The sequence below is a fragment of the Etheostoma cragini genome, chromosome 6 (assembly GCF_013103735.1).
Source record: "Etheostoma cragini isolate CJK2018 chromosome 6, CSU_Ecrag_1.0, whole genome shotgun sequence".
NCBI classification, from domain to species: Eukaryota; Metazoa; Chordata; class Actinopteri; order Perciformes; family Percidae; genus Etheostoma; species Etheostoma cragini.
This window is the reverse complement of record NC_048412.1, coordinates 17121515-17145798: the sequence shown is the minus strand read 5'-3', so window position 1 is coordinate 17145798 and position 24284 is coordinate 17121515. Positions and strand designations below refer to the sequence as shown.

General features: G+C 42.6%; 2 protein-coding genes across 6 annotated transcripts; both read left to right on the top strand.

Moving 5' to 3' along the window:
- Window positions 1–660: 660 nt before the first annotated feature.
- On the top strand, window positions 661–21568 carry shc1 (SHC (Src homology 2 domain containing) transforming protein 1). 4 transcript variants are annotated; one of them, XM_034875055.1, is made up of 14 exons: window positions 719–922; window positions 5237–5281; window positions 12364–12528; window positions 12802–12872; window positions 13446–13509; window positions 14580–14699; window positions 16260–16313; window positions 16666–16717; window positions 18069–18195; window positions 18305–18452; window positions 18780–18837; window positions 18916–19032; window positions 19582–19838; window positions 19995–21568. In XM_034875055.1, exons 2-14 carry the CDS (start codon window positions 5270–5272, stop codon window positions 20121–20123), a joined length of 1374 nt encoding a protein of 457 aa, XP_034730946.1. In that variant the 5' UTR covers window positions 719–922; window positions 5237–5269; the 3' UTR covers window positions 20124–21568. The 4 variants fall into 4 exon arrangements, with proteins under 4 accessions (XP_034730947.1, XP_034730946.1, XP_034730944.1 ...); XM_034875056.1 differs by lacking the exon at window positions 5237–5281 and having other exon boundaries at window positions 661–922; XM_034875053.1 differs by lacking the exons at window positions 719–922; window positions 5237–5281 and having other exon boundaries at window positions 7380–12528.
- A 1661-nt stretch (window positions 21569–23229) lies between these two features.
- On the top strand, window positions 23230–24264 carry lenep (lens epithelial protein). 2 transcript variants are annotated; one of them, XM_034875124.1, is made up of 2 exons: window positions 23230–23840; window positions 24058–24264. In XM_034875124.1, exon 1 carries the CDS (start codon window positions 23513–23515, stop codon window positions 23705–23707), a length of 195 nt encoding a protein of 64 aa, XP_034731015.1. In that variant the 5' UTR covers window positions 23230–23512; the 3' UTR covers window positions 23708–23840; window positions 24058–24264. The 2 variants fall into 2 exon arrangements, with proteins under 2 accessions (XP_034731015.1, XP_034731014.1); XM_034875123.1 differs by having other exon boundaries at window positions 23233–23836.
- Window positions 24265–24284: the final 20 nt, after the last annotated feature.

Here is a 24284-nt window from a genome sequence, read left to right as displayed (position 1 = left end):
TTAAATAGTTGTAATAAAAAAATCATTTTATTATTCATTAACTGACCTATTTATATCAGTGAGGGTAGGCAATTACCCTCTCTGTATAATGCAATACAGCTCAACAACACCTCATAACAAAATGCCTCCAAAATGATCATACAGTTAAATCAACATCTCGCTATAACAGATAACTAGAAGTAAACAAAGCTTCATGAAGGTTTAGATTTATTGCAGAACTGATATATTGTAAATAAACTGGCAACTGCGAGTCCAGGATATACAATATGCCTACTGCATAATATGTAAAAATATAAATTTCTATGGCAATAAATCAATATGTACCGTAGCCAATAACAAAGGAATTATACAGGGCTGCTATAGGGGATACAAACTGGTTGATAATTAAGATGATGATAATACAGTGATTTTGTCTTTTGGAAAAATACAGGCAATTGTAGTCTTGTGGTAACTAAGAACCACAAAAAGCTTTGCATGTAGTAGGCTATTTTAACTGTGCTTTTGGTTCGCTATCTGGGGTTTCTACTTTTGCGCAACAGTGAATGGGCCAGGTGCAAAACATGGCCACGCACTTACTTACTTACACACACATGCACGCACGCACATGCACACACACACACACACACACACACACACACACACACACACAGAATTCGCGGCCAGATGACGTTTGCCATTTGTTCACGGAAGTGGCTTATGTCGTGAACGTGGAGGGGGAGGCAGGGGGAGGAGGAAGGGAAGGAAAGGGAGAGGAAAGAAGAAGTTTAGAAAAATATGTTATAAGGTTTCTGAAAACCTTTAGGGGTCTGACTGACAAAACCATCGGCCTTTTGTCCTATTAGATGAAATTAAGCTGAAGTTTGTGCAGCTATAGCTTGGCGGGCAGGAGGAGCAACTCGAGAGAAAGGGAGGAAAAGAGCTGGTAAGTTTCTCGTTAAAGTTGACCACGCATTTTTTTGGGTCATGGTTTGTAGGCTGCTCTGCTGCTTGCTGTAGCAGCAATTGTATATATCAAAAATTTGCGGAAATAGGTAACCTACTGTCTTTGTGGTGTCCGCAGGGAAGCATTGTTCTGCCTTGTGTCATATACAATACATTAAGACGGTTCAGTGTAGTGTAGCTGTCGGGTTGTTGTAAAAATGCTGTTCATTATCAGACTGGGCTGGTTACACATTAGCATACATGTTTAACTTGTGTTCGCCCTGGCGCTGTCAGACGACTTTTCAGGAGTTATTTGAGTAAAGTCTCAGTAGCTGCCAGTTGAGAAACATTGTGCCAACACAGCACAGTCACTGTTAAATAATTTTAACGTTATTTAGTTTAAAATGGGCAGTGATGAGAAGTCAATTGAGTGGCCTCAAGCTTCAGTAGACCATATTAAGAGAGAGTAGCTAACGAAAATGCTCCTTAGCTACACAGCTATATTCCCTAAATGAGTGAGGGCTGAAATGATGCATGGGTAAGTCAATAGACATCAATTAACTGTTAAATGCAACAAAGAATGCCAAACATTTGCTGGTTTCATCTTGTTTAATGTAGCTTATATATGATACTGAACTGAATGGTTTTGCATATTCGTCACATAACTCAATTCATTTGAATAAGTCACCTTTGAAAAACAACATGGATATACAGGTATATGAATAATGTAAAAAAATTGTTAGTTGGAGCCTTGAAAACTAGTCTATACAGTCCGGGGGTGTCAGAGTCTAGCTAAATATCTTGATCTTGTTGTAAATTGTCAGTAAAATAACCTATATGTCCATATCGGTACACACGCACGCGCACACACACACACGCACGCGCACACAAATCTGGATATAGTCGTGCAGCGATCTAACTTAACTCTACTATTTCTACTGTGTCAAGCATATCTACAGAGACCGATCCGCAAAACACACCTCAGAAGTGTTGAAGCAGGGTCACTGTGACGGAGTTAAAGTTCACCGTAAATGAGTAAAGGACAGACAGAATGTTATGGACACGGACTCAAGGGTATGGGGGATGATTGAGGCGACTGAAAGCAGTGGGCTCAGTGCTCTTATCATGGTTGGCCACACCGCTCAGACCAGCCGCCCCCTGACATGAAATTATATGATGGAAGTCATCTTCGCTGATGAAATGGAGCGGAAGAGAAGTTCCAACAGCTGATCTGAAAAAGTAGTTGATTCAGACACATGCCAGGAGCCAGACAAACAAGACACGTACACACACATACACACACACACACAAGAAAGCAAAAAACAACACAAATGGGAAAGACCGTCTGAGACACAATCTGTCAGTCAAACCGAAGGATCTCGGCCATCTCTATCACAACATTGACAGAATCCAAAATCCTCTTGATTAAAATTGGGTCTGTCCAATTCTGCTCAAACCATATCAGTCACTAAAAGCTTTCGTCCTGATTGACGGTACAGCGTGACACTTGAGATTGTTGCAGCTTCACTTTGACAGGTGTGTGTAAGCTTGTGGACATAGCACATAGGACACATAGTACACTAACCCACAGACGTACACACGTAATATTTTGTTAGCACTGGATTTTAGCACTGCTGATATTAGCCTTGAACTAGTTTTGTGATAGTTGGCTACTATCTGGTACTACGCTGCCTAAAAGTTGTCAAGGCTGTTGACAGGACGTAATGTGTATATGTGTCTGTCCATGTGAGGATGTGTTTGTCTTTGTCTGATGTACTATATCTGTCTGCCGGTGTAGGGGTATGTTTAGTTGTGTACGAGTGTGTTTTGGAAACAAACTGGAGGAGTTTGTTTTTGAGGTCGTAGCATGTGGTTGTCCGTCTCTACCTCTACACAATGGGACAGAGCCTCAGCTGCGTTTCCTCCTGCAATGCTCGCTGGAGTGCAACATGCTCAGTGCGTGGTACATTATGTGAACCACAATCTGATTTTAAAGTCCTGTCCTGTACAATATTAAAAATGAGACAAGAGTGTAGCTTGGGTTATTTACAAAATAACCCAATTGGATTGGCTGGCTCTGATTTGAAGTATCATTAATAGTATGGATATGTTGTGTCATGTACTTTAAGATGATACATTTCTTGATGTCTTTATTGGGGTAAATATTTTTTCATTCTGAAGATTGCTTTTATTTTTTTTTTAAGTCACCTTCTTTCGTCCACCCATGTCTAGCCTTAGGTAACGTATTGGGTAGGATATTGAAGTTGTACCTCTATCAAGCAAAGGTCACTAAGGGGTTAATATCACGGCTGGAGCGGACTAAATTCTGATTTCCTGGTCTGTCCCTGGTAGAGCTGTTATCACTGTTTTATGCTCTAGATTTTTCCTCAGACTGAATTCAGACAATAATAAATCACCAATAATATTACGATAACACTCAAGACACTGACATATTTAACTGCTCTGCAAATACTGAGTGACATAATGCAAAGTAGGTAAAATTGGACATAAAACCATAAAAAGAAGCGATTAAAACCAACTATTATTTGAGCAGCTGTAAAGCAGTTTTGCACTGCAAGAGCTGCTTAAACCTAAAAAGGTGTAAGCAGTATGTGTGATGGAATAAATTATTGAAACCACCTCCATTCGGTATTCTTTGAGTTATGTTAATGTTCACGTCTACCTAGTAAAGGAAAGCCAGGGTAAGTAGAATAGGACCGAGTATTGTAATGACATTTTTTTATACTGTTGCCAATACAATACATGGCCCTTGGAATATGGAACAGATGCTTCTCCTTGATCCACTTTGGCTGGGATTGCACCTCATTTGTATGTTGTACTCATTTGACAAAAGTGTTATCCAAATAAATACATGTTATGTCTAATGTATACAGAACCATACTTTTTTTAGATACCTTACTTTGAGTAATGTAAACCCAAACCATCTGTTTTTGTTCACAAAACAAGCCAACCTTCGTAAACACAGCTGCCTGTAATGTAGTAGCACAAGCAACCATACAGAAAGAGACACTTTGATGAAATTAAATAGTATAGAATTGGCAAAGTCAGGACCTAAATCAAGAAATATCTGATCATATGTAAACAAGATCTGACAAAGCATTCCCTTTGGCACTCGACAGTTTCAAGACTCGATGCTACGGCTGCATTTAAGTTGGAAGTGCTTGGCTGGAAATGTGACTAAGTGGAGAAATAGCACTGTTTTACGACAAGTAAACCGTTGAAGCAAGGGGGAAGTTGTAAGTGGAGAGGGGCAGAGAATAGTAGCAGGAAGGGAATGATGGAAGGAGATAGAGATGTGGGAGTGTGGTTAGAGGGGGTGGTGAAGGAGGGGGGGGGGGGGGGCTGGCGCGACCCAAAATAGCCGGCTCACATGTTTGCTGTGTATGGTGAGCTATGAAACCAGCAAATAGGCCTCCTGCTGAATGCCTGTCTAATCTAATGTTCACCCTCACTCCTAATCTTTGAAAATGTGATTGTCATTTTGCTGTCTGTCTGTATGGGTGTGTGTGCACGTCTTTTCCAATCAGAGAGGCTCTCCTTAGTCAGTTATACACCCACCCTCCCTCTGTTCCTTCTACGCTCACTGTCTTCATCATTGTCTTTCTTGTATCCGTAATGTGAACTGATGTTAGACAGCGTCTCCGGCTGGCAGCAGTCCTGTAGGGAAAAGGTCAGTGATGAGTCTCGTCTGCTCATTTAAGCTCATTTTTTGGCCTAGTACGCGTGTGTGCGCGTGCAGACACACACACAGACACACAGACAGACAGTATAAGAGCAGACAGCAGATTTGGCCCTGCAGCATTAGATCCAAACAGAGCTCTGTCCCAGCCTGTCTCTGACTGTTTCATCTTGCATACACTGACTAGCTGCAGCTTCCACGGTTATTCCATCTACTGCATGGAAACAAAACGCACGTTGACGCACGTTGAGCATGCCGAGACACAGACATCCTACATATGCAGCCCTTTCAGTTAATTCCTTTCATTCCACGGAGTGTTTCAACATGCACACTGGATTACTACACCTCTTTTCTTCTCTGACTTTCTGTCACTTTCTCCCACTCCCTCTCGCTCTATCTCTGTCTTATGCCAATGTTGTGTGTCTGTGTGCCTAACCATAAGCCATTTATATGAAATAGGTCCTGTGACCCTCTCCACAGCTGATTCTGAGAGCAAAGAATGCTGGGAGTCAAGTAGCTCCAAGGGTGGCATTGGAGTGCACTATGATTGGCTCCTTCAGTTTTGTGTGTATATGTGTGTGTAAAGAATGCTGATGTGCAGTTTGGTGTTTTTAGGGTTACAGACTCACAGGCAGCCTGTGTTGGCCAATGGAATATATGGTAAGACATTCAAACGATACAAGCAGCTGATCAAAAACACAGCGGGACACAGTGGCAAAGGGGTTGCTTTTTCTCACCACAATGTAATGTCAAAAGGAAAGTTAAAAAACTCTCATCTAATATGTAAATCAGTGTTTATATTAGTGTTTAGAGATTGAAGAGAGGTTTGAATGATCCCCAAAAGAATGCAAACTTTCTTGGAAGTACTCATTTGACCCTCTTATCCTTAAGAGTGTTAAATATTGGGGTTTTAGTTAATGAAGTGTACTATTAGGGCTGCATGATTACAGCCACAATGCTCTAAATTAGGTTTTTAGATATTGTGAACCTGACTGCAGTTTTTAGAAGGGGTCTAATAATTCCCAAAATTCAGTCTGATTCATTTATAAAATATATTGTGAATTGAAAGTCTTCTTGATTTTTTTTCCATTCCTCATAATTCAACTTTATCAAATTCTTAAGTTTAAGACTGAAATGAGAAAGTTGAGCCTTGTTTGACACGTTTAGATTTGTTTCTTAGCAGTATTATTCAACAAATTCTGAACAAAACACAGTATGTAATATACTATATACGGTCTGATATTGTTGCACCCCTACAAGATATGAGAAAACAGAACTATTTTTACAACACCTTTTGGCATCATATATGATTTAAAACTTTCACCATGCAGCAGTCTAAAATAAATATTTTAATAAAGCTATGCCAGTATTCTACAATCATGTCAAACTGGAAACTAAAGCCTTGGTGTAATCATGCATGAGTAATTGTGCAGCCCTGTGTATGTAAATTGATTGTGGTTTGAGTGAGTTATTGTTAACTGCAGTCAGTTGCCAGTTTTATTAGGTACACCCAGTTAAAAGTCATAAATCCTCCAGTCCTGTAATAATCCTCCCTTCATTAAGGTCGTTATGTTCAGTTTTAGTTTGAACTCTTTAAACGTAATGGTCATTTGTGGAGGCGGCTGTTTGTGGCGCTGTTGAAATGCATTGCATAAAAAATGTAAATGTATATCCTTCGTGTTGGTAGAATTGTTTGCAGGATTGTTGCAGTATATGCAACTTAGTTTTAGTTGGATGTAACGTAATAAACAACCGAGTGAGTATTTTTACTGTAAATTCCGGATAGCACATACGTGAATCACTTACTTAATTGTAAAAAGTTCTCAAAGAATACGTTATTATCTTTTTGTCAACCCTAAGCCACATTGTGTCATGTGTTTGACTGGTTACAGGCATGTTGTAGGCTACGGGTGGAGGGGGCTGTCTACACCAATGACCACCTCGACACTACTTCTTTGCACTTCTCTAATTTGAATCCTTCACACTCGACTACATGATGGTGTAGTGTGGTCAGACGTAGTACTGCAGGGACTGAATTTCGGGGTTTTATTTGAGGACTGCTTGCTATACATTCTGCTGTGTACTTTTTCACTCCAAGGGTGATTTCTTCTGCCTTCTGCAACACTGCCTTGCCTTCTCATCAGATACGCTTGAATGTCTGGGCCTGATCTGTGGGATCTCTGCTTCCTGTTTTTCTCTCTAGAATCACTCAATTATTTTTTGTGTTTGCCTGGTAATAACGTAGTCCTTTTCCCCTAGACAGCTCTAGTAACATACGTTTATCATGTAAATAAAAATCTTTTTGTTTACGTTTTGAATTTGTCCACTTTTATCAAGGTTATATAGAGTGACCTTACATCACACTCTGCACAGCCAATAGAGGGCGGGTTTCTGCCTGTCTCCATCCTCCCTCTCTCTTATCTCTCTCTCTTTCTCAGGTTACCAAACATGAATGAGGGAGGAGACTTGAATAGCCAACATGGACAACCTCCCCCCCCACACCCCCCACAAACACATGCACACACAACCCCCCCCCCCCTCCCCTTCGTCTACATCTCCATCTCCCCTTGGAGTGTGTGCATTAATGTGCAGGGGCGCAGTGTCTTGCACATGTACACTGTTAAACGAGTCAGGCTGCAGAGAGGTGGGGGGAAGGGAAGGAAACAGGAAGGAGGTAGGATGGGAGAAAGGGAGGTGGGGAGGGCAGTGGCAGCAGCCGTGAGTGTGTGTGTGTGTGTGTATTTGTGTGTGCGTGTGAAAGAGAGAGAGAGAGACTGTCAGAGAGTAAAGGGAAGCAGCATCACCCACCCAGACTGGGAGGAGGGGAGGGGAGGGGAGAACAGACAGCGTGCCCGTCCCTCTAAGAGACAGAGGTGAAAGGAAAGTGGGAATGAGAGACAGGCGTGAGGGGAGAAGAGGAGCACAATGAAGGAGTGCCATTGACCATCCTGGCAGCACTGCCATTTCACCATCTGCTGAAAGAGAGAGAGAGATAGAGAGAGAAGGGAAGTAAAGGAAAGAGCAGGCAGCCGAAGGAAAAAAGAGAATAGATGGAGAGGAGCTGCCGGCAGTGACTTTGTGAATTAATCGAGCGGAAGAGTGGATCAGAGGAGAAGCACGTTTTTCAGGGAGTGGACGGACGGAGAGCAAGAAAGAGGAAGGAGAGGACGGATGACCGGACAGTCTGAGGCTGTTTAAACATTAATGTGGTTCTCATGTGAATATGGAGCCCGGCTTTAGATGATTACCATGGATTATCAACTGTATGCTTTTTAAACCAAAAAGGAACTATCTATGCTTTGCCGTTCATTAAAAAAAACTCTTAGGGAAATTGATTAGACTTCTGTTGTTTTGTAAATATAGACTTTCTTTGTGACTTCTGATTTTCTACTCTCCGAGCATACTCTGCAGGACATTATACAATCATTATCTTTGTTAGCTGCTGCACAAGATAATCAGGTTTTAATGCAAGTTTTCTAAACATCAGTGTTGTGGTTAGTGTAGTTGTTGTTTATACTGTTATTAGGAAAGTGATTATTGCTCTCTTGAAATAATATCAGAACGTTTGTAAATGCCCTAGTTGGAGTCAGTGCATGCAGCTGACATGGGATGTCAACATTAATTGGGTTTTAGGGCTGGCGCGACGCCGGTCAAACTTTGATCATTTCCTGAAACCTATTGATCTTTCTAGGAGTCTTTAGTTCATCCTCCTGTTGGCTGAAAACAAAGCTCTAATGTGGAGCCTTTGATGCAGCAACTAATTGCTGTCATGTGATTTGACAAAGCAGTTATCTCTTTGTCTGAAGATTTCTGCGGTTGTCAGGACTTCTCGTTACATATCCTCCGCAGGCATCTCTTTTAATGTCTGTTGCCATAGCAACGGGCAGCAACTGCAGACAGAACTCAAAGTAAAATTTGTTTTCTTTGTTTTGTCTTTTCAAACTGGTGCTGTTCTATTAGGTAATTGTTTATATGTAGTAGATAAGGAGCGGTAGACTTGATAAGTCCATGGTTCTTTGCAGTTTTCAGACTTTCATTCTTTGTCTATGCGGAGCGCAGCAGTCTCCGAGAATCAGGGTTGTTTCAGGTCACCTGTCTCCCCCTCCCCATTCTGTTTTACTCTAGTGCGAGTCGGCGCAGCCCCACTTGTCCTGATCTCACCTTTTACCAACTACCATCTTCATCAGTCAAGCTGATGTACCCATCATCAGGAATGACTGGATAAGTGAGATAATCGTATTAGTTTCATTTGTACATATCACTCTGTGCAGCTGGTCGGCCTCAAGGCCATTACTCACTGATCGTTAGGTGTGCTGTGTTCGTGACTGTCCGGTCCTTTTACTGTCTGTGTGTAGGTGACTCAGGATTTATTTGCATGTAGAGGGTCCTTTCCTCTGCAGTCACCTGACCTACACTGCGTTCTGTGCATTAAAACATCCTTGGACAGGACAAGGGTTAACTCTGCTCATGGAGCAATTTGGCACCCCGTGTTTGAGAACACACCTGGATTTGTCTCTGTTGTGCCCATAACTGTTGGATCTTTTGCCTTTTTAAGTGCTGATATCCTCTCAAGACTAATTATTGGTTTTATTAGAGGTGTGACGGACTGTTTTGTCTGTTCTGCATTCTCTTTGGTTGTCCAAATACTGGGTGTCTTTTGTGACTTTTCCAGCCATAATTCTTTGCAGCTTTCTGGAGATCCTCCCGGCCTGTCTGGCAGTGCGAGAGTGTGACTCGATCCTCCATGGTGCTTTTCAGCCAAGACCAGATGGATGACTAGCTAGAATTGCTAGACAATCCCTCTGTGGTGCTAGACTGTCGTAGGCGACTGTTCCTTTGCTGTGCGTCCAACACCCACTACCAGTTGGTTAGCTGTACTTCAGACACAGTTTAAAGTTCTGAAATGTTAGCAAGTGGGAAAATCAACCCTCTCACTTGGCATTATTGAAACATCGGTGCCAAACTTACAAGGTTGTGTAAGTGGTCCATGCAAGGTCTGTGTAAACCTTGCTTTCCTTTTTGAGGGAGTAAAGGTCAAGGGATTGTAAATATGACTGCTGTGTAAACATCACTGAGGTGCAGGCCAGCCAGCTTGCCTCAAGACTGTAGGTGTAGCCTTGCCTCCTACTGAGGTCAAACTGCTGCAGACAGTTTTGTTTGCCTTTTAGGTTGGACTATGCAGAACATGAGCTGTTAAGGCTTGTAGTTAGTAATTGATTTGAGAGCTGACCTGCTGTTTGAGAAGTCCTGCCTTAGATAATAACTGGTTTCAGAATATAACACTTGGCTTGTTCATATCTCATGGGGCTGTGTTAATGCTCATGTCTCAGGTAACTGACTATAATCTGGGCTTGTTATTTGAACCTGGCAGTAATAAAGTAACTAGGTGAGAGGAGAGGTGCGTAGAGAGATCAGCAAGGAGGTGCGGTTTTAAATGAGCATTTCCAGCTGGGTGAGCGAGTTCACGTTCAACTTTGAGCCTCCAGCACCATTCAGGGAACCCTGGGTTGGGAGTTCAAACCGAACATATCAGGTCTCATTACCATCACAACAAGCCCACCAGTAGTCGTCATCAGCCAATGACCTACATTCTCTAGTGTTACATCACCACCGTGCTAGTGCAGTGTCTGTACAGTGTCACTGTACCAGACAAACAACATCTCAGACTCAACCTACCACTATCTAATGGTGCTCTAGAAATTAAAACACATCCTAACCAAGGTGGCCAGTTTTAGACAACAAACTTGAACCAAGCCAGCCTCACTTGTTTTAGCCATATCAGGAACTTCAGTCAGGAACGGGCTCAACTCTGCTGGCCCAGTCTTAAATACTCACTTTGTTTCTTTCTAATGGTGTCTAACTAGGTGACCATGCTTAGCCTTTAGCCCTACCTTATCTTAAAGTTAGAAAGGCAGAAATTTAGACCTTACCATTAATATATTAGGCTGGGGTACTGTTAAACAGGACAGCCTGGAGAACGGGCGAGCATACGAGGGAGGGGGTGAGGGGGAGCGAGAGATCATCTGGAAGAGGAGAGAGGAAGTGGTGGCGCGGGAGAGGGCGGAGGCGTTGGAGAGACAGAGATTGGCAGAGTACATTGTGTGGAGGAAGAGAGAGGGCTTCCAGGAGAAGAGAGGAGACGGAGAGAAGGGTGGAAAGAGTGCAGAGAAAGGGAACAAGCCTGTGCCAGAAGTAATCTGGAAGAGGAGAAAAGAAGAAGAGGAAGAAGGAGACGCAGGGAGGGAGAGAGCTAGGGCCATTCAGAGGGGACAAGAACAACCATTTGGAGGAAGAGAGAGAGGGAATAAAAGAGGAATTCTATAAGAGATTTGAAAATATGATGTACTTGAAAGTAGGCGTTAGAGAAAGTGTGCTGTGTTGGATACTAGTAATACATCAGTAAGCCTCCTCTCTCTCTTTTTTTTTTTAGTAGTTCTGGGGCTCTCTCTACATTGAGCTCTGAAGGTGCTCACTGTAGTATCGACCAATAGGAGCTGTGCATTGCCTGTGTTGCTGCCGTGTTTGCCCGTGCGGCCCCCTTGCAATCCCCTCGTTGGCGGCTAATAGGATTTTTATGGGTCCGTGTCAAGCAGGATAGAGCTAGCAAGAGGAGCTGCTTCTCACATGCACGCCTGTGTGCACGACAACACACACCCACAGATAATCTAAGAAGCATTGTGTGCAGGGAAGGTTTATACTGCCTCACACGCATGTAAACACATCACGTACAATAGCACACCCGTCAGTGCAGTAAGAAACACATGTGAGGGGGCGTTGAGACAATCACTTGTGTTGATTCTCCATGGTGCTGCCGACAGCTGGATAGCTGGTCCTCACTGTGAGACTACTAAGTTTGGACAAGATACTCACAGATATTGTTTTACATTATGGCAAAAAAAACAAGATGAACACTTTATGGAAAGCTGAGACTGTCATCATCAGTCCCCGGGAACACAATGAACATTCATGCGGATTCAAAAGTGAACTGCTGACAACATGATCTGCACTGGTGCACTACAAACTAACTTTTTCCTCTGCATTCTGTCGTTAACTGGGACACCCCACTTTTCCTCTGCGTCTTTTCTCATTCTGCTTTCATTGTGGGTAAAGCCGGTTTTAAAGCAGTTTGAGTTTGGCTGCCTGGTAATGAGTGGAGGACAGATGGATGCCGCACTTACGCAAAGGGAGACTGACAGATGGCGTTGTGTCCATTTAGAGAAAAACTTTGAATACTGAGACAAAGAGACATTGATTGAATCACTAGAGCCTGTGTGAACTTGTGCGGACTGAAAAACTGACACTGTAGATTCATTATGGAGCTTGTCCCAAAAACCAAGTACACCCACTTTCGGAGTGAATCGCTGAGCTCAACTGATGAAACAAACTCCAATCCATCATCGTTCCCTCCTTCCAGTCCTGCCACCCCACTCACTCCCTCCCCTGGTTTACCTTCTTCTCTATCCTCCTCATCTCTCACCCCCATCTTGGCCCCCTCTTCTCCCCGCCCAGCTGAGAACAGCCCCACCACCCTCTGCTCCTTCTTCCCCAGGATGGGATCCCTTCGCCTGGGTGTCTCTGCCACTCTGCTCCCAGGACTCAAGGCTTCGAGCAGGCAGCAGCAGCCACATGCCTCTGTTGAGTCCTCCGGGGATGACCAGAACAGCTTTAGCTCCTCCCCTGCATTTCATCACCCAATTTCCCATTTAACCGCTCCTTCTCCCCCTCCTCGACCTCCTCTGCAGGATATGAACCGGCTGGGAGGGGCGTCCAGGAGGGCACGGGTGGAAGGAGGGCAGCTTGGAGGAGATGAGTGGACGCGCCATGGCTCCTTTGTCAACAAGCCTACCCGCGGCTGGCTGCACTCCGACAATGTGGTCAGCACCGCCGGTGTTTCCTACAGTGTACGGGTACGTGACTGGCAAACACTCACTAACCCCTAACTAAAATACATAATCACTCATCACTTTTTCCACACAGTTATATTTGTGTGTGTATATATATATATATACACACACACACACACACCCACACACCTTTATTCACATTTTTAGAAACTGAAATAGAGATAAGAAAACCGCTGTTGCTTTCCTCATCTATTGTGTTTTATCTGTCCAATCGGACTGAGATGCAGAAAATGTGTGATGCTAAATTTGTTGCTTGTTGCTTTGTTACCTGGTCAGTACATGGGTTGTGTGGAGGTGCTACAGTCAATGCGAGCGCTGGACTTTAACACCAGAACTCAGGTCACAAGGTAAGATTACACACTGCTCATCTGTTACTGGCACCTGCCACTCAATTTCTTGTTTGTGCATGTGGGGGCCAAGATGGTTAAAGCGTGGTGAGACTTAGAGACATCTCTCATATACTTCTGTCCAACGTCTGCCCTTTTTTCTTGCTTCTCTCTTAGTGTGTGTGTGTGTGTGTGTGTGTGTGTGTGTGTGTGTGTGTGTGTGTGTGTGTGTGTGTGTGTGTGTGTGTGTGTGTGTGTGTGTGTGTGTGTGTGTGTGTGTGTGTGTGTGTGTGTGTGTGTGTGTGTGTGTGTGTGTGTGTGTGTGTGTGTGTGTGTGTGTGTGTGTGTGTGTGTGTGTGTGTGTGTGTGTGTGTGTGTGTCCTTCACAGCCCCTAAATTAGAATGTTCTTGAGTTCTTCCTTTGGGTTTCTGTAGTAATGTTTGTCGCCATGGCAAAGACAAGCACAGTTTAGGGGGGATAAATTCAATCACCTGCTGCCAGATCTCATTTAATTCAAATAATCGTGATTCTGGGGAAAGGTGTGGGGGTAAATGACATGTTATTAGAAAACTTGCATGTTGTCGATATTTCAGGGAGGCCATCTCTGTGGTGTGCGAGGCCGTGCCCGGAGCCAAAGGAGCCCAGCGCAGGAGAAAGGTACGCAGCATGTACACTAGTCTAGCACACACCCTTACACAGCATTATTTATTTATGCGGCTTAAGTGGGTGGCAGTGGGAAGGGTTTGTTGGGTAAGAGCTAGATTAAGCTTGATTGTCCACTCTGTGGTCAGTTGGCTATTTAGTCACACACTCTCCCTTATATACACACACATACACACAAAGATCTTGATTTAGGAAGACAGTACACTTCTGCGGTTAGGGGGCTACTCGCAGGTAATTACCAAACACTCTCGGATCACCCTTTTTCCCGCCCTCTTGTCACAAGGGAGGCTGGAGAGGTTGAGTAGTAACTTGTGTGGAGCCACTGTCAGTCCAAAGAAGCACTACAGATAAGCAGACCCATCAGCCAACAGTCTTCTGAGTAAAGACAATGTGTGTCTGTGCACAGTGAATACTGTGTGTGTCTGTGCACATTGAATACTGTGTGTGCCTGTGCACAGTATTCCTGTAAAACTAAAAGCATCCACCCAAACAGTCCATAAAACAGGTGGCTAAATCCAGCGGCCTGTTGTCGTAGTGGGGTTTGACCAAGGAATGTCTGGCACACCAGACAAAATACAGTTAAAGGATGTAAACTAGAATAGATTAAACTAGTCTAGTCCCTCTGATTTGGCTGGACTGAGGTTAATGTGGCTGAGCATGTGCATCCTGCCCTGATGCTGTTTTTCTCACAGCGTGAGCCAAATATTCTGGAACAGATGAAGCCATAAGAACAGGAGGAGGATTGGGATAAACGGGCTGGCACGTTAATGCTGGCGTGGTCTGCGTGATGCTCTTGGCCCAGCCTTTAGTATGTGAACTGTTCTGTCTACTCCACATTGGTCACAGTTGGCCTTGGAGACAGGATCACTTTCAAATTGCAGCTGTTCTTCCACTCCCACACACATTTACAGGCATTTACACACATACACCCACAGGCTCATGCACAGGCAGGAAAGACTCAATGGGCTATTAAGAATTGTTGAAGTAAAAAAACAAAACAAGGTATTATTATTTGTGCACATGTTTGTTTGCTTCTTAATGGCCCGCATCCCTGTCCTTTGCAGCCTTCCTCACGCTGTATGACATCCATCCTGGGGAAGAGTAACCTGCAGTTTGCCGGCATGACAATCAACCTCACCATCTCGACCAGCAGCCTCAATCTGCTTGCCTCCGACTGCAAACAGGTTAGACTGAAAACAGCTCACTCTTGTAGCTGTTTTTGTGTGTATTTTTGCTCTGTGTTAGGTAGATTTGTCCCTGATCGGCAGAGATTTGACTGTGAGTCAGAGATGCCTCTGATTGTTAGAGCTCAGTTGTAGCCAGAGGTGTGTTTGGTATCCAGAGAACACATATCCTGTGCAGTTTACTGAAGCAGAGTACACCTGAAGATGTCAGGGGTTTTGTGTGGATTTAATTATACTTACTTTTTGAAGATGAACTATAGAATGGCAATTTGTTGTACATTTTCTTACCATCCCCGTTTTAAACTATTATTATTTGTCTTTGGAAGATTGCTTCAGTATGTATTGTAAACTGCATTGTTATTGTGGATCATATTGTCTACTTGAATTGCCTGCACACAGTTAGTTTTATGATCATTTCTGAGGATATGTTTTAAAAGATGGACACTCACTCATCTCACTGCTTTCACGCTTTAATTAATGAAGTCATGATATAATCAGATTTTAGTTGACTGAAATTTTACAGACGTAATTGATGTAAAAAAAAAAAACTGTTTAAAATTGTCTTTGACATCAAGGAAATATCTTGATAAGCCACAATCTACTGGAACTCAAGGTATTATTTCTGTGATTTGCGCACTGAATGTTGTGACCTTTTGGAGATGCCCAGATAATCTAGAGCTTCTCAACTTTGTTTGCCTCATTTATTCTGGATGCATAACAAATCACTCTTAACTGCTTTTTCTTTCCTGCATCGCCACGAGGCAGGATGTGATTAGAGCTATGATCGGGCCCAAAAAACTAGGTTCTACCTGAACCTGGAAAGTTTCTGTCCAAAAAAACAAAACAAAAAAAAACACAAATTTCTACAGCTTTCTTTATCTAGCTGTGTAAGTTGATTAGATATCCAGAAGATGGCGGTCACACACAGTGTTACACAGCCCGTAAATTATTCATGACATTATAACACTAAACTATACTGCATTTATTACAATTGATAAATAAAAACAGGAAATTTGCACAAATCTGACACGATTCAAGCCTGGGGGGCTTTTGAGAAATTACAGCCTGGCCCCAATTGGGTATGGACAGAGAATCCATGCACTAGATGTAATCCTTGCCTATGAGTTAATAGCTGCTGAACAATGTTAGTTTCTTTGGGGAGATGGTATACAGTAGTGCAGTGCACCCACAATAACACGTAGCATAAAGACACATGCCATGCTCTTATCTCCATTCACAAATAAAGCCGTGGATGTAAACCACATATTTTGCACTGAGCATTAGCTTGTGTTAATGTTCTTATTGATCCAGCGTGGTTGTTGCAGACAAAAGGTGTTCCATCCATTGTCCCACTTTTTTTCACAGTTTTTAATTTCTGCTGCAGTTGATGCCGCTCAATGAAGGGAAAAAGCACTTTTCTCAGTAATGATTCCGCATTTGTCTCTCCATCCACATGCTTTCATCTCATTTCCCACATACGTCATGTCACCCACATTCTCTCCTTCTGTCTCTCTCTCTTCCCTTTACCCTCTCTCTCCGTCTCTTTCTTTTTCTCCACAGATAATCGCCAATCATCACATGCAGTCCATCTCCTTCGCTTCTGGAGGAGACCCAGTGAGTCACTCTCTCAGCTCAAATCTCACTCTGGCCTTTTTCCATCCTTCTTCAGCCTGCATATTCTTCCTTTTTGTCTTCTGTCATTGTCTATTCCTATGAATGCCACTCACACCATTGCTGCCTCGATGGCTTCAGTCCTTCTCTTTCAACCTTAATCCTGTTACTTCCTGTCATTTCTCTTTCAGCTCAATGTATGTTTTTAACTTCTGTTACGACTTAAAGACTGCATCTTTTGCTTCACCTTTTTCTACTTCTTTTTAACATGTTAATTCTAAACCTGCCTTTCATTTGTTCCTCCTATGATTTTTTTTCCCTTCCTCTCCTAACTGTCTTGCCCTGTCTCCCTAAGGATACGGCTGAGTACGTAGCATATGTGGCCAAAGACCCAGTCAACCAGAGAGGTGAGCAGAAACAGCAAATGAACCATTCACTCAGGCAGCATCTGACAAAAAACAGACACTTTGAAACAAAACCATATTAAAGTGATGTTGAACTTTTTCAGGCCCTTGGTTTGAGCCTTTTGTACATGAGTGGCAAATGTCTCTACAATCAGTCTCATTGGCTGCTAAAACAGGTTTTTAATGTGCACTTTCTGCAAATACTGCAAATAAATGCCAACAAGCCATCTTACTAAAACAACATGAGCAAGTGCAACCAAATGTATATTGAAAATAGAATTACATAATGTACATTAAGGTTCTTAAAAATAGCAACGGTATCAGTTTCAATACCGTCATAAAAAAAATGCAATGCACTTATAATGGAGACAATAATTCAATATTAAATATTAGGGGTACTCATGTCACGATACAATATTATAGCGATTTTAAACATAATATTCTGCAATATATTACAATTTCTTACCTTTTTTTCCAACTTCAAATGATGTCCCCAAAGGACTTTCTCAACCTATTTTTAATCTAAAAAAATATATTTCTCTGTTTGTTCATATCACTTTAATTTTATTGCAGCAAAATGGGATTGTTAAGCAGACAAACTGACGAACACATGTATAATAAAAGATCTATTCTGGCGTCTGTGTATCGATACAGTATTGCCACAGAAAACATTGAGATGCTGTGTTGATTTTGTTTTTCCCCCACTCCTATTACATATAATTTATTTAATGCCTGAAAATGCTTATGTGTGGTTGTCATCACGTGACTGTGTGGAGATGAAAAGAGAGAGAGATAGAGGGAAAGATGGCAAGTCTTTGCACCGAGTGACCTGGTCTCGAAGAAGAACATGACTTCTGCAGTTTGGCAGCCTTTCGGGTTCCGACCTAATGAGAAGGGAGAAGGGTTTCAGTATTAGTGTTTGGTATTCAGTTTCTGAACGGTGTAGGCACAAGCCAACAGTTTGTTTGCCGTCTGAGCCTTACGTCATAATTTTTAATTGGTCACGGTAATACCGTATACCAAAATAAAATAGGGAGTTTGACGTTACAAAACTTTGGATACCACCCAACTCTCCACTGTAAACAACCACTGGAAATATTGTCCTCTGTTCTCTACAGTTGTCAATTAAGATAAAACTAGAAAGGGGTAAAGTGACATCACATGTGTCATGCACTCTTCCTAATTGCCGCCCATTAGTCCTTGAGCAAGGCACATGTACATGAATGTACTGTTGCTGAAAATGCACATGCGTACATAATATTAAACTTTGTTTGCAGGTTGTCTGGCTGAGTTCATATTTCATTCAAACACATGTTGCTGCTTTTATTAGTCATTTGTGCCTCCTCTCTTTCAGCATGTCATATCCTGGAGTGTTCAGAGGGTTTAGCCCAGGAAGTCATCAGCACCATCGGCCAAGCCTTTGAGTTGCGTTTCAAACAGTACCTTAAAAACCCCCCCAAACTGGTCACACCTCATGACAGGTAAATGTGAAGAATGTCACTAACATGAGCCCAAAACTTGAGCTTGTGTTTGTATTTAGTTACCCATATCCTGTTTCTATATCTGCTTTTGTATTACCCCTTTTCTTAGAATGGCCCCGTTTGACGGCTCTGCGTGGGAGGAAGAAGATGATGAGGCTGCTCCACCTTCTGACGTCCCTTACTATAATAATTTCCCTGGAAAACAGCCTCCCCCTGGTGGACTGATTGACATGAGGACCCGCCCAGGTGCCACGCTGGTAAGAAGAGTGCACGTAAACACAACACGGGAATGGGATACTCATATGCATGCTTCAACACACCCAAACAGTGCTCATGCTGCAGTTAAGAGATGATACACTTTTAAGGAATTTATTAACTGTACAGTACTGAATGTGTCACAATTGCCTAGTTCTCAGCCTAGAAAATGAAAAGGCAATAGTAGTAGTTGCTTGATGTGTGGTAGACAAATCATCAAACCTTTTGTGACCCTTTTAATAGGAATCTATCTGTATTTCCTGTTACACACGAGTATGCCCACATGTGGCTATGACTCATTATTTGTTTATATGCTTCTGTGTTTGCAGCCTTATGGACAGCCAGGCCAAAATGAAATTCACAAGCAGCCTCTGCCTCCTCTACCAGGTCAGTGTCAGTATGTCTGTCTCATGAGGAAACGGTAAGCTATGCCAATGTCACTGATGTCTAATTGTTTTCTTCTAGTGGGTGCTAAAGACGGGGGACGGGAACTGTTCGATGACCCTTCATATGTCAATGTGGACAAACCCCGACCCCCAGTTGCACCTAATGGAAATGCTCACAGAGATGCATTTGATATGAGTAAGTGCCTTACCCAGTCTGTCTATGCTGTGTTGGGAATGTTATTTGGACTGCTGTCTAAAATAACACTGAAGTAGTGCAGGGAAACTAAGTAACTGGAAAAGGTGATAATGATGATGATTTCTTGTAAATGACAAGATGTGTGGGTTGTTATCAAAATTACCAGAATTACTGGTAACACAAATCCAACCATGTGGAAAGAATAAGTGTTAATTATTGACTGAGGAGATGAGCAGAGTAGCGTGTACTGTTCATTCCTTATGACAGGCTAATTGAAGATTAGAGTTGCCCACAGAAGGCAGTGTAGGAGCAAGATAAGGGAATTATAGTGCCTTTGTCTTTAATGTGAAAAGCTTTACACAGTCAACCAATCATGTCACGTGTAATAGACACAGTCCTCTATCAGTGGATAGCAACTGTCAAATAATGTTTTTCAAATAGACACGGCAATGCAGAAGATATTTTTTTCCTATATACACTAGCATGTGAGGGCTTCTACAGATAAATAAAATGCAACAACTGTATTTTATTATTTTATTATTTTTCAAGAGCCATTTGATGATGCCCTGGGGGTCTCTGGGCACGGTGGCCCAAGCTCAGTGACAACAGCGCCCCCTCTGGTGCAGCAGTTGCAGTGTGAGACCTGGTTCCATGGTAGTTTAAGTCGCAGAGAAGCAGAGAGGCTGCTGACCCGCGATGGAGACTTCCTGGTGCGGGAGTCTGGGACCACGCCAGGACAGTACGTCCTCACAGGACAGCAGGGGGGTCAGGCCAAACACCTGCTACTAGTCGACCCAGAAGGAGTGGTGAGTCAGGGAGGATTTTATGGGACAGGAGAGATTACAAAGGGGAGGGGGAAGCATGAATGGCCTATGGTCATTTTGTAAGTAGTGTTTTCCTAATACACGCTGGTGCCTGTATTTTTACTTGCCTTTTAATATGTTGTTTTTTTTGTCTTTTAGGTCCGTACAAAAGACCATCGGTTTGAAAGTGTGAGTCACCTGATCAGTTACCACATGGACAACAGACTCCCCATCGTATCAGCTGGTAGCGAAGTGTGTCTGCAACAGCCAGTGGAGCACAGGGCCTGACATTACACACACACCAATGAGATACTCCACCAAATATACACACACTCCTGCAGCAATTCAACACAAGACAAACACAACACTTCATACGCTATAATACACACACCAACACTACACTTAACACACATACACTGTAGATAAACAATGCATAAGCACACACACCATTGCAAAGAAAACCAAAAAAAAAAATTCACCAGTTCCTCTGTAAAATCATTCACTTGCTGCTGTTGCCACATATTCCTGTCCTTTCTGAAAGCAAAACTGTGACCTGCAGTCTTCGACCCCCAACAACTATCAGGCGCATGATCCCTCCACAACTGAGAAGCACTGCTGCAATGTCTCAACAGTCAACTGTGAACCAGGGAGGAGCCCTTTGCTAAGTTCAGACAAGGGCGGAAAAAAATATCTCAACATCCGATCATGAAAAAAACAGAACACTCAATAGAATCTTGTACAAAAACATAGCGGAACTGAAAAGTATATACATAAATGGGACATCTAATGAAATGTTCAGTGCTTTTGAGCATGCATTGTCACATTCAGGGAAATTATTTCCCTCCTCTGACTGTTGCTGGAGCATATTAGGCAAAATACAAACTTGATGGTTACGGTTCTTTGTTTCAGAGACAGACCCAAGCTCGAATATGAACTGTCACTGAAGCACTTCAGCAGCGAACCTGAGTTTGAAAACATTCTGCCTGGTGAATATGCATAAACGAGTTTGCTTCCAATCTAATCAGGAGAGTCACACTACCCCCAACCACTCCCCTTTTAAGGACCTTTGAACTTTGACCCCTCAAATGATAGCTGGTGATGATAAAAGCCTGTATGCAAAACTGGGGGACTGCTATGCCAGTGACAATTTCTTGTCTTTTATTTTTTCCGTCTGTTATCTTGAGACACATTACTTGTTGAACATTCTGAGTTGAGCAGAATCTAAACAGCTGCATCTCCCTAATCCTCCGTAAACACAGATACACCTTTACACAACACACGGTCTGCACCACCTGTCATGCCAAAGAACATCAACTTGGTCGCTAACAACAGAGAAAGCCACGACACTTATCAGCAGTTATCTTTCTTGTGTGCTTACAGCAATGGGAGCAAAAAATATACAATTGGCCTAATTCAGAGGGGAGAATTATTACGGTCATTGTGCCTGAAGATAACATCAAAAAGGAGATTTTTTAAAGTAACTTTGATGTCACCCACAAACACGACTGTTGCTTTTCATTGACTTCTTAGTATGTGTTTGACAATCTATGGGTCATATATTTACAGAGGATTCTGACTGAAAGCAAAGGAGATTAGTTAAGAACGACCAATGTGAACTTTGGCCAATGAGAAATGTTTTTGGGCAATGAATTTCCCTCTGCAAAAAAGATTATTGTGATGTTGCTTTATTTTGTTATCACTTGAGGGAATAATGTCCCCTAAAAAACAAACAACAAGACAAGCGGTTTGGTGGTAACTGAACATAAGGACATAAATGTTTTTGGAGCACTGCTAATATTATGCCAAATGTTGCTCGTAAGTGTGCTGTTTTCACAACCTCTTTGAGGATCTGGGGGGGAGAAGTTCACACTATTGTTTCTCCGTTCCTCTTCCCTCAGTTCATGATGACGATGTTGTTGTTTATGTATCTTTTTAATTGTGCCTTGTTTCTTCAATGCAGTCATGTCACTTCAATGCAGTCACCTTATGTACTTAATTCAAATGTAGTGAACTACAGGAGAATCTCACACAAGCCTCTCAGTTAAACAAAGACTGCAAAAATGACACTCCAGAAAACACACAAACGGATCCAGTGATGGCAATCTCCCTGATGCACATTCTTGCATTCAGCTTATAGTCACAGATACTTGATGTCACCATGGCGGGGGGGGGGGGGGGGGGGGGGGGGGGGGGGGTATTTCCTGACCATCTGTAAATAACATCAACTTTTGACTGTTCAGCTTAGTGTTGGATTGTGGTTTTACATAGTTGTAAATTTAATGATCTATTTGACAAGTAACGCATGCACCACAGCACTGAGGTAGCTCTTCCTAAAGCCAATTGAACTTGTCAAAGAGGTCGAGGTCTCACTCTTGAAACATGAGGATGAATCTTTCAACCTAAACCTGAACTGTCAACTAGTCCTCAGACCCCGAAGTGGCCTCACATGTACATGCACACACGCTCATACCAGGGTGACTTCTGGTTCAGTCAGATACTCACACTCTGCCTGTTCAGGTGCTTTTCAGCAATAGGAAAACCAGAGCTTTAAGATCTGCCATTACTCTGTGTGTGTGTGTGTGTGTGTGTGTGTGTGTGTGTGTGTGTGTGTGTGTGTGTGTGTGTGTGTGTGTGTGTGTGTGTGTGTGTGTGTGTGTGTGTGTGTGTGTGTGTGTGTGTGTGTGTGTGTGTGTGTGTGTGTGTGTGTGTGTGTGTGTGTGTGTGTGTGTGTGTGTGTGTGTGTGTGTGTGTGTCTGTGTGTGTGTGTGTGTGTGTGTGAGAGAGAGAGTGTGTGAGCTGAAACAGACACACCTGCCCCTCTGCTTATTGGTGATACAGTCCTGTGTTATCGTTCATCAAGGATGCCTTTGTTGCATGAAAATACTTTTGGAAAAATGTGTTGTTTGTTGTTGGTGATAGTGTTGACGATGCTGTTGTACTTTTTCATTTTTAAAAGCCAAAGGTTACTTTCAAATAGTGTGCACAGATATTGATTTTATATGATTCTGTTGTAATACTTTTTTTGTTTTTAGGGAGACATTTCTGTTTACACCTGTAGCTAAAAATATAGATTGCAAATATAAATACATATATCATTCACCTCTCTTTGTGAGTTTGGCTTTTGATATGAAACGCCTGTGTTAAGCTTGAGTGTTTATCACTTTGTTGGATAGGCTTTTCAAAAATATTTTTCTTTTTTCTATCAATGTACACCAAAAACACTGATGGAAAATGAAACAACAAAGCACACACTGCCAGAAGGTATGATTGCCTTTCCCATACTGTCATAAACAAAGAGTGGGGTGTGTAGTTGAGCTACTGGAACTCTCTTGTTTGTGAACAGATGAGCCTGTAACAGTAGGGGGCTGATTCAGGGTTTATTAGAGCCTAGGGAGGGACTGTGTGTGGGGTACTACAGAGGGGAACAGTGCACAGCAAAGGTTAACAAGGTCTTTAATCAGTCAGCGGATGTTTAAAAGCAGGGAACAGTCGAGAAAAAGCATGTTGTGAATGGAGGCAGTCTGCAGTTTGTACAGGAGGTTATAAGTAGAGGAGCTAACTGTGCCAAAAACACGGAGCAGACCTCAGCTGTTTCACTAGCCCAGCCTGATCAGATCTGTTAAGCCTCACCTCCTATTACTTCTCGCCGGCCCTCCTTGTTTTTTTTCTCCGGAGCCATGCATCCCCAGCGTCCTCTTCCCCAGGCCATGCCCTCCTCCTCTCTGGGACAGAACCTGAGGGACATGGCCATGGGTCTAGGAAGAGGCAAGAACTTCCTTGGAGGAAATGTTGCCTATGGGTTCATCCAGTCGTTTAAGGAGTGCCTGTACTTCCTCCTCTGCTGCTGGTGCATCAAAGAGATCCTGGACTGACAGAGAGTAGATCAAGTGGTCAAACATTGATTTTCCACTTTTCTCCGTTGGCTCCTATTGTGTAATTTAAACCAGCTTTTATATCATTGAGAATGGAGTGTTTTTATCAGCGGTGCTGGCAAAGCGTTGGCAAGTACGAGTCTTGTCTCATATGACAGCAAACTACCACTTGAGCACTTGGCAAACTTTAATTTGCTATAAAGCAAAACATTTTGTATGGAGCAATTTATGTTTTGAACTGTTTAAAGGAAGGTTCTCAATTTTAGAAAGCTGCAATTTCAATGAGGCATAGGTGTACTATATCATGCAATGATTTAATGTGTTACAATATTTTTATCTTTGTTTTTCAGTATCTGTAGAATGCTCTTCTTGGGTTCCAGAAAACACACATTTGCACATTTCCAGAAGCTGGAAATGTTCACTGCGAGACTGAGTCAGTTTCCTTAATTCAACCTTGCTGATCTGAGAGCCTGATGACTGGCAGTCCTGATATTCACTGTTCACAACACAAACTGGTGTGCATTGAATAAAGGAACTTGTGAAAAGAAAACATATTACCTTTTATGTCTGCATTTTT

Excerpts from the sequence above, each read along its gene's own strand:
- shc1 (XM_034875053.1), top strand. The coding sequence starts at position 11,935 with ATGGAGCTTGTCCCAAAAACCAAGTACACCCACTTTCGGAGTGAATCG. Across the intron at positions 16,314-16,665 it reads TCGCTTCTGGAGGAGACCCA|GATACGGCTGAGTACGTAGC; the intron begins GTGAGTCACTCT and ends TGTCTCCCTAAG. Across the intron at positions 18,838-18,915 it reads GCCTCTGCCTCCTCTACCAG|TGGGTGCTAAAGACGGGGGA; the intron begins GTCAGTGTCAGT and ends GTTTTCTTCTAG.
- lenep (XM_034875124.1), top strand. The coding sequence starts at position 23,513 with ATGCATCCCCAGCGTCCTCTTCCCCAGGCCATGCCCTCCTCCTCTCTG.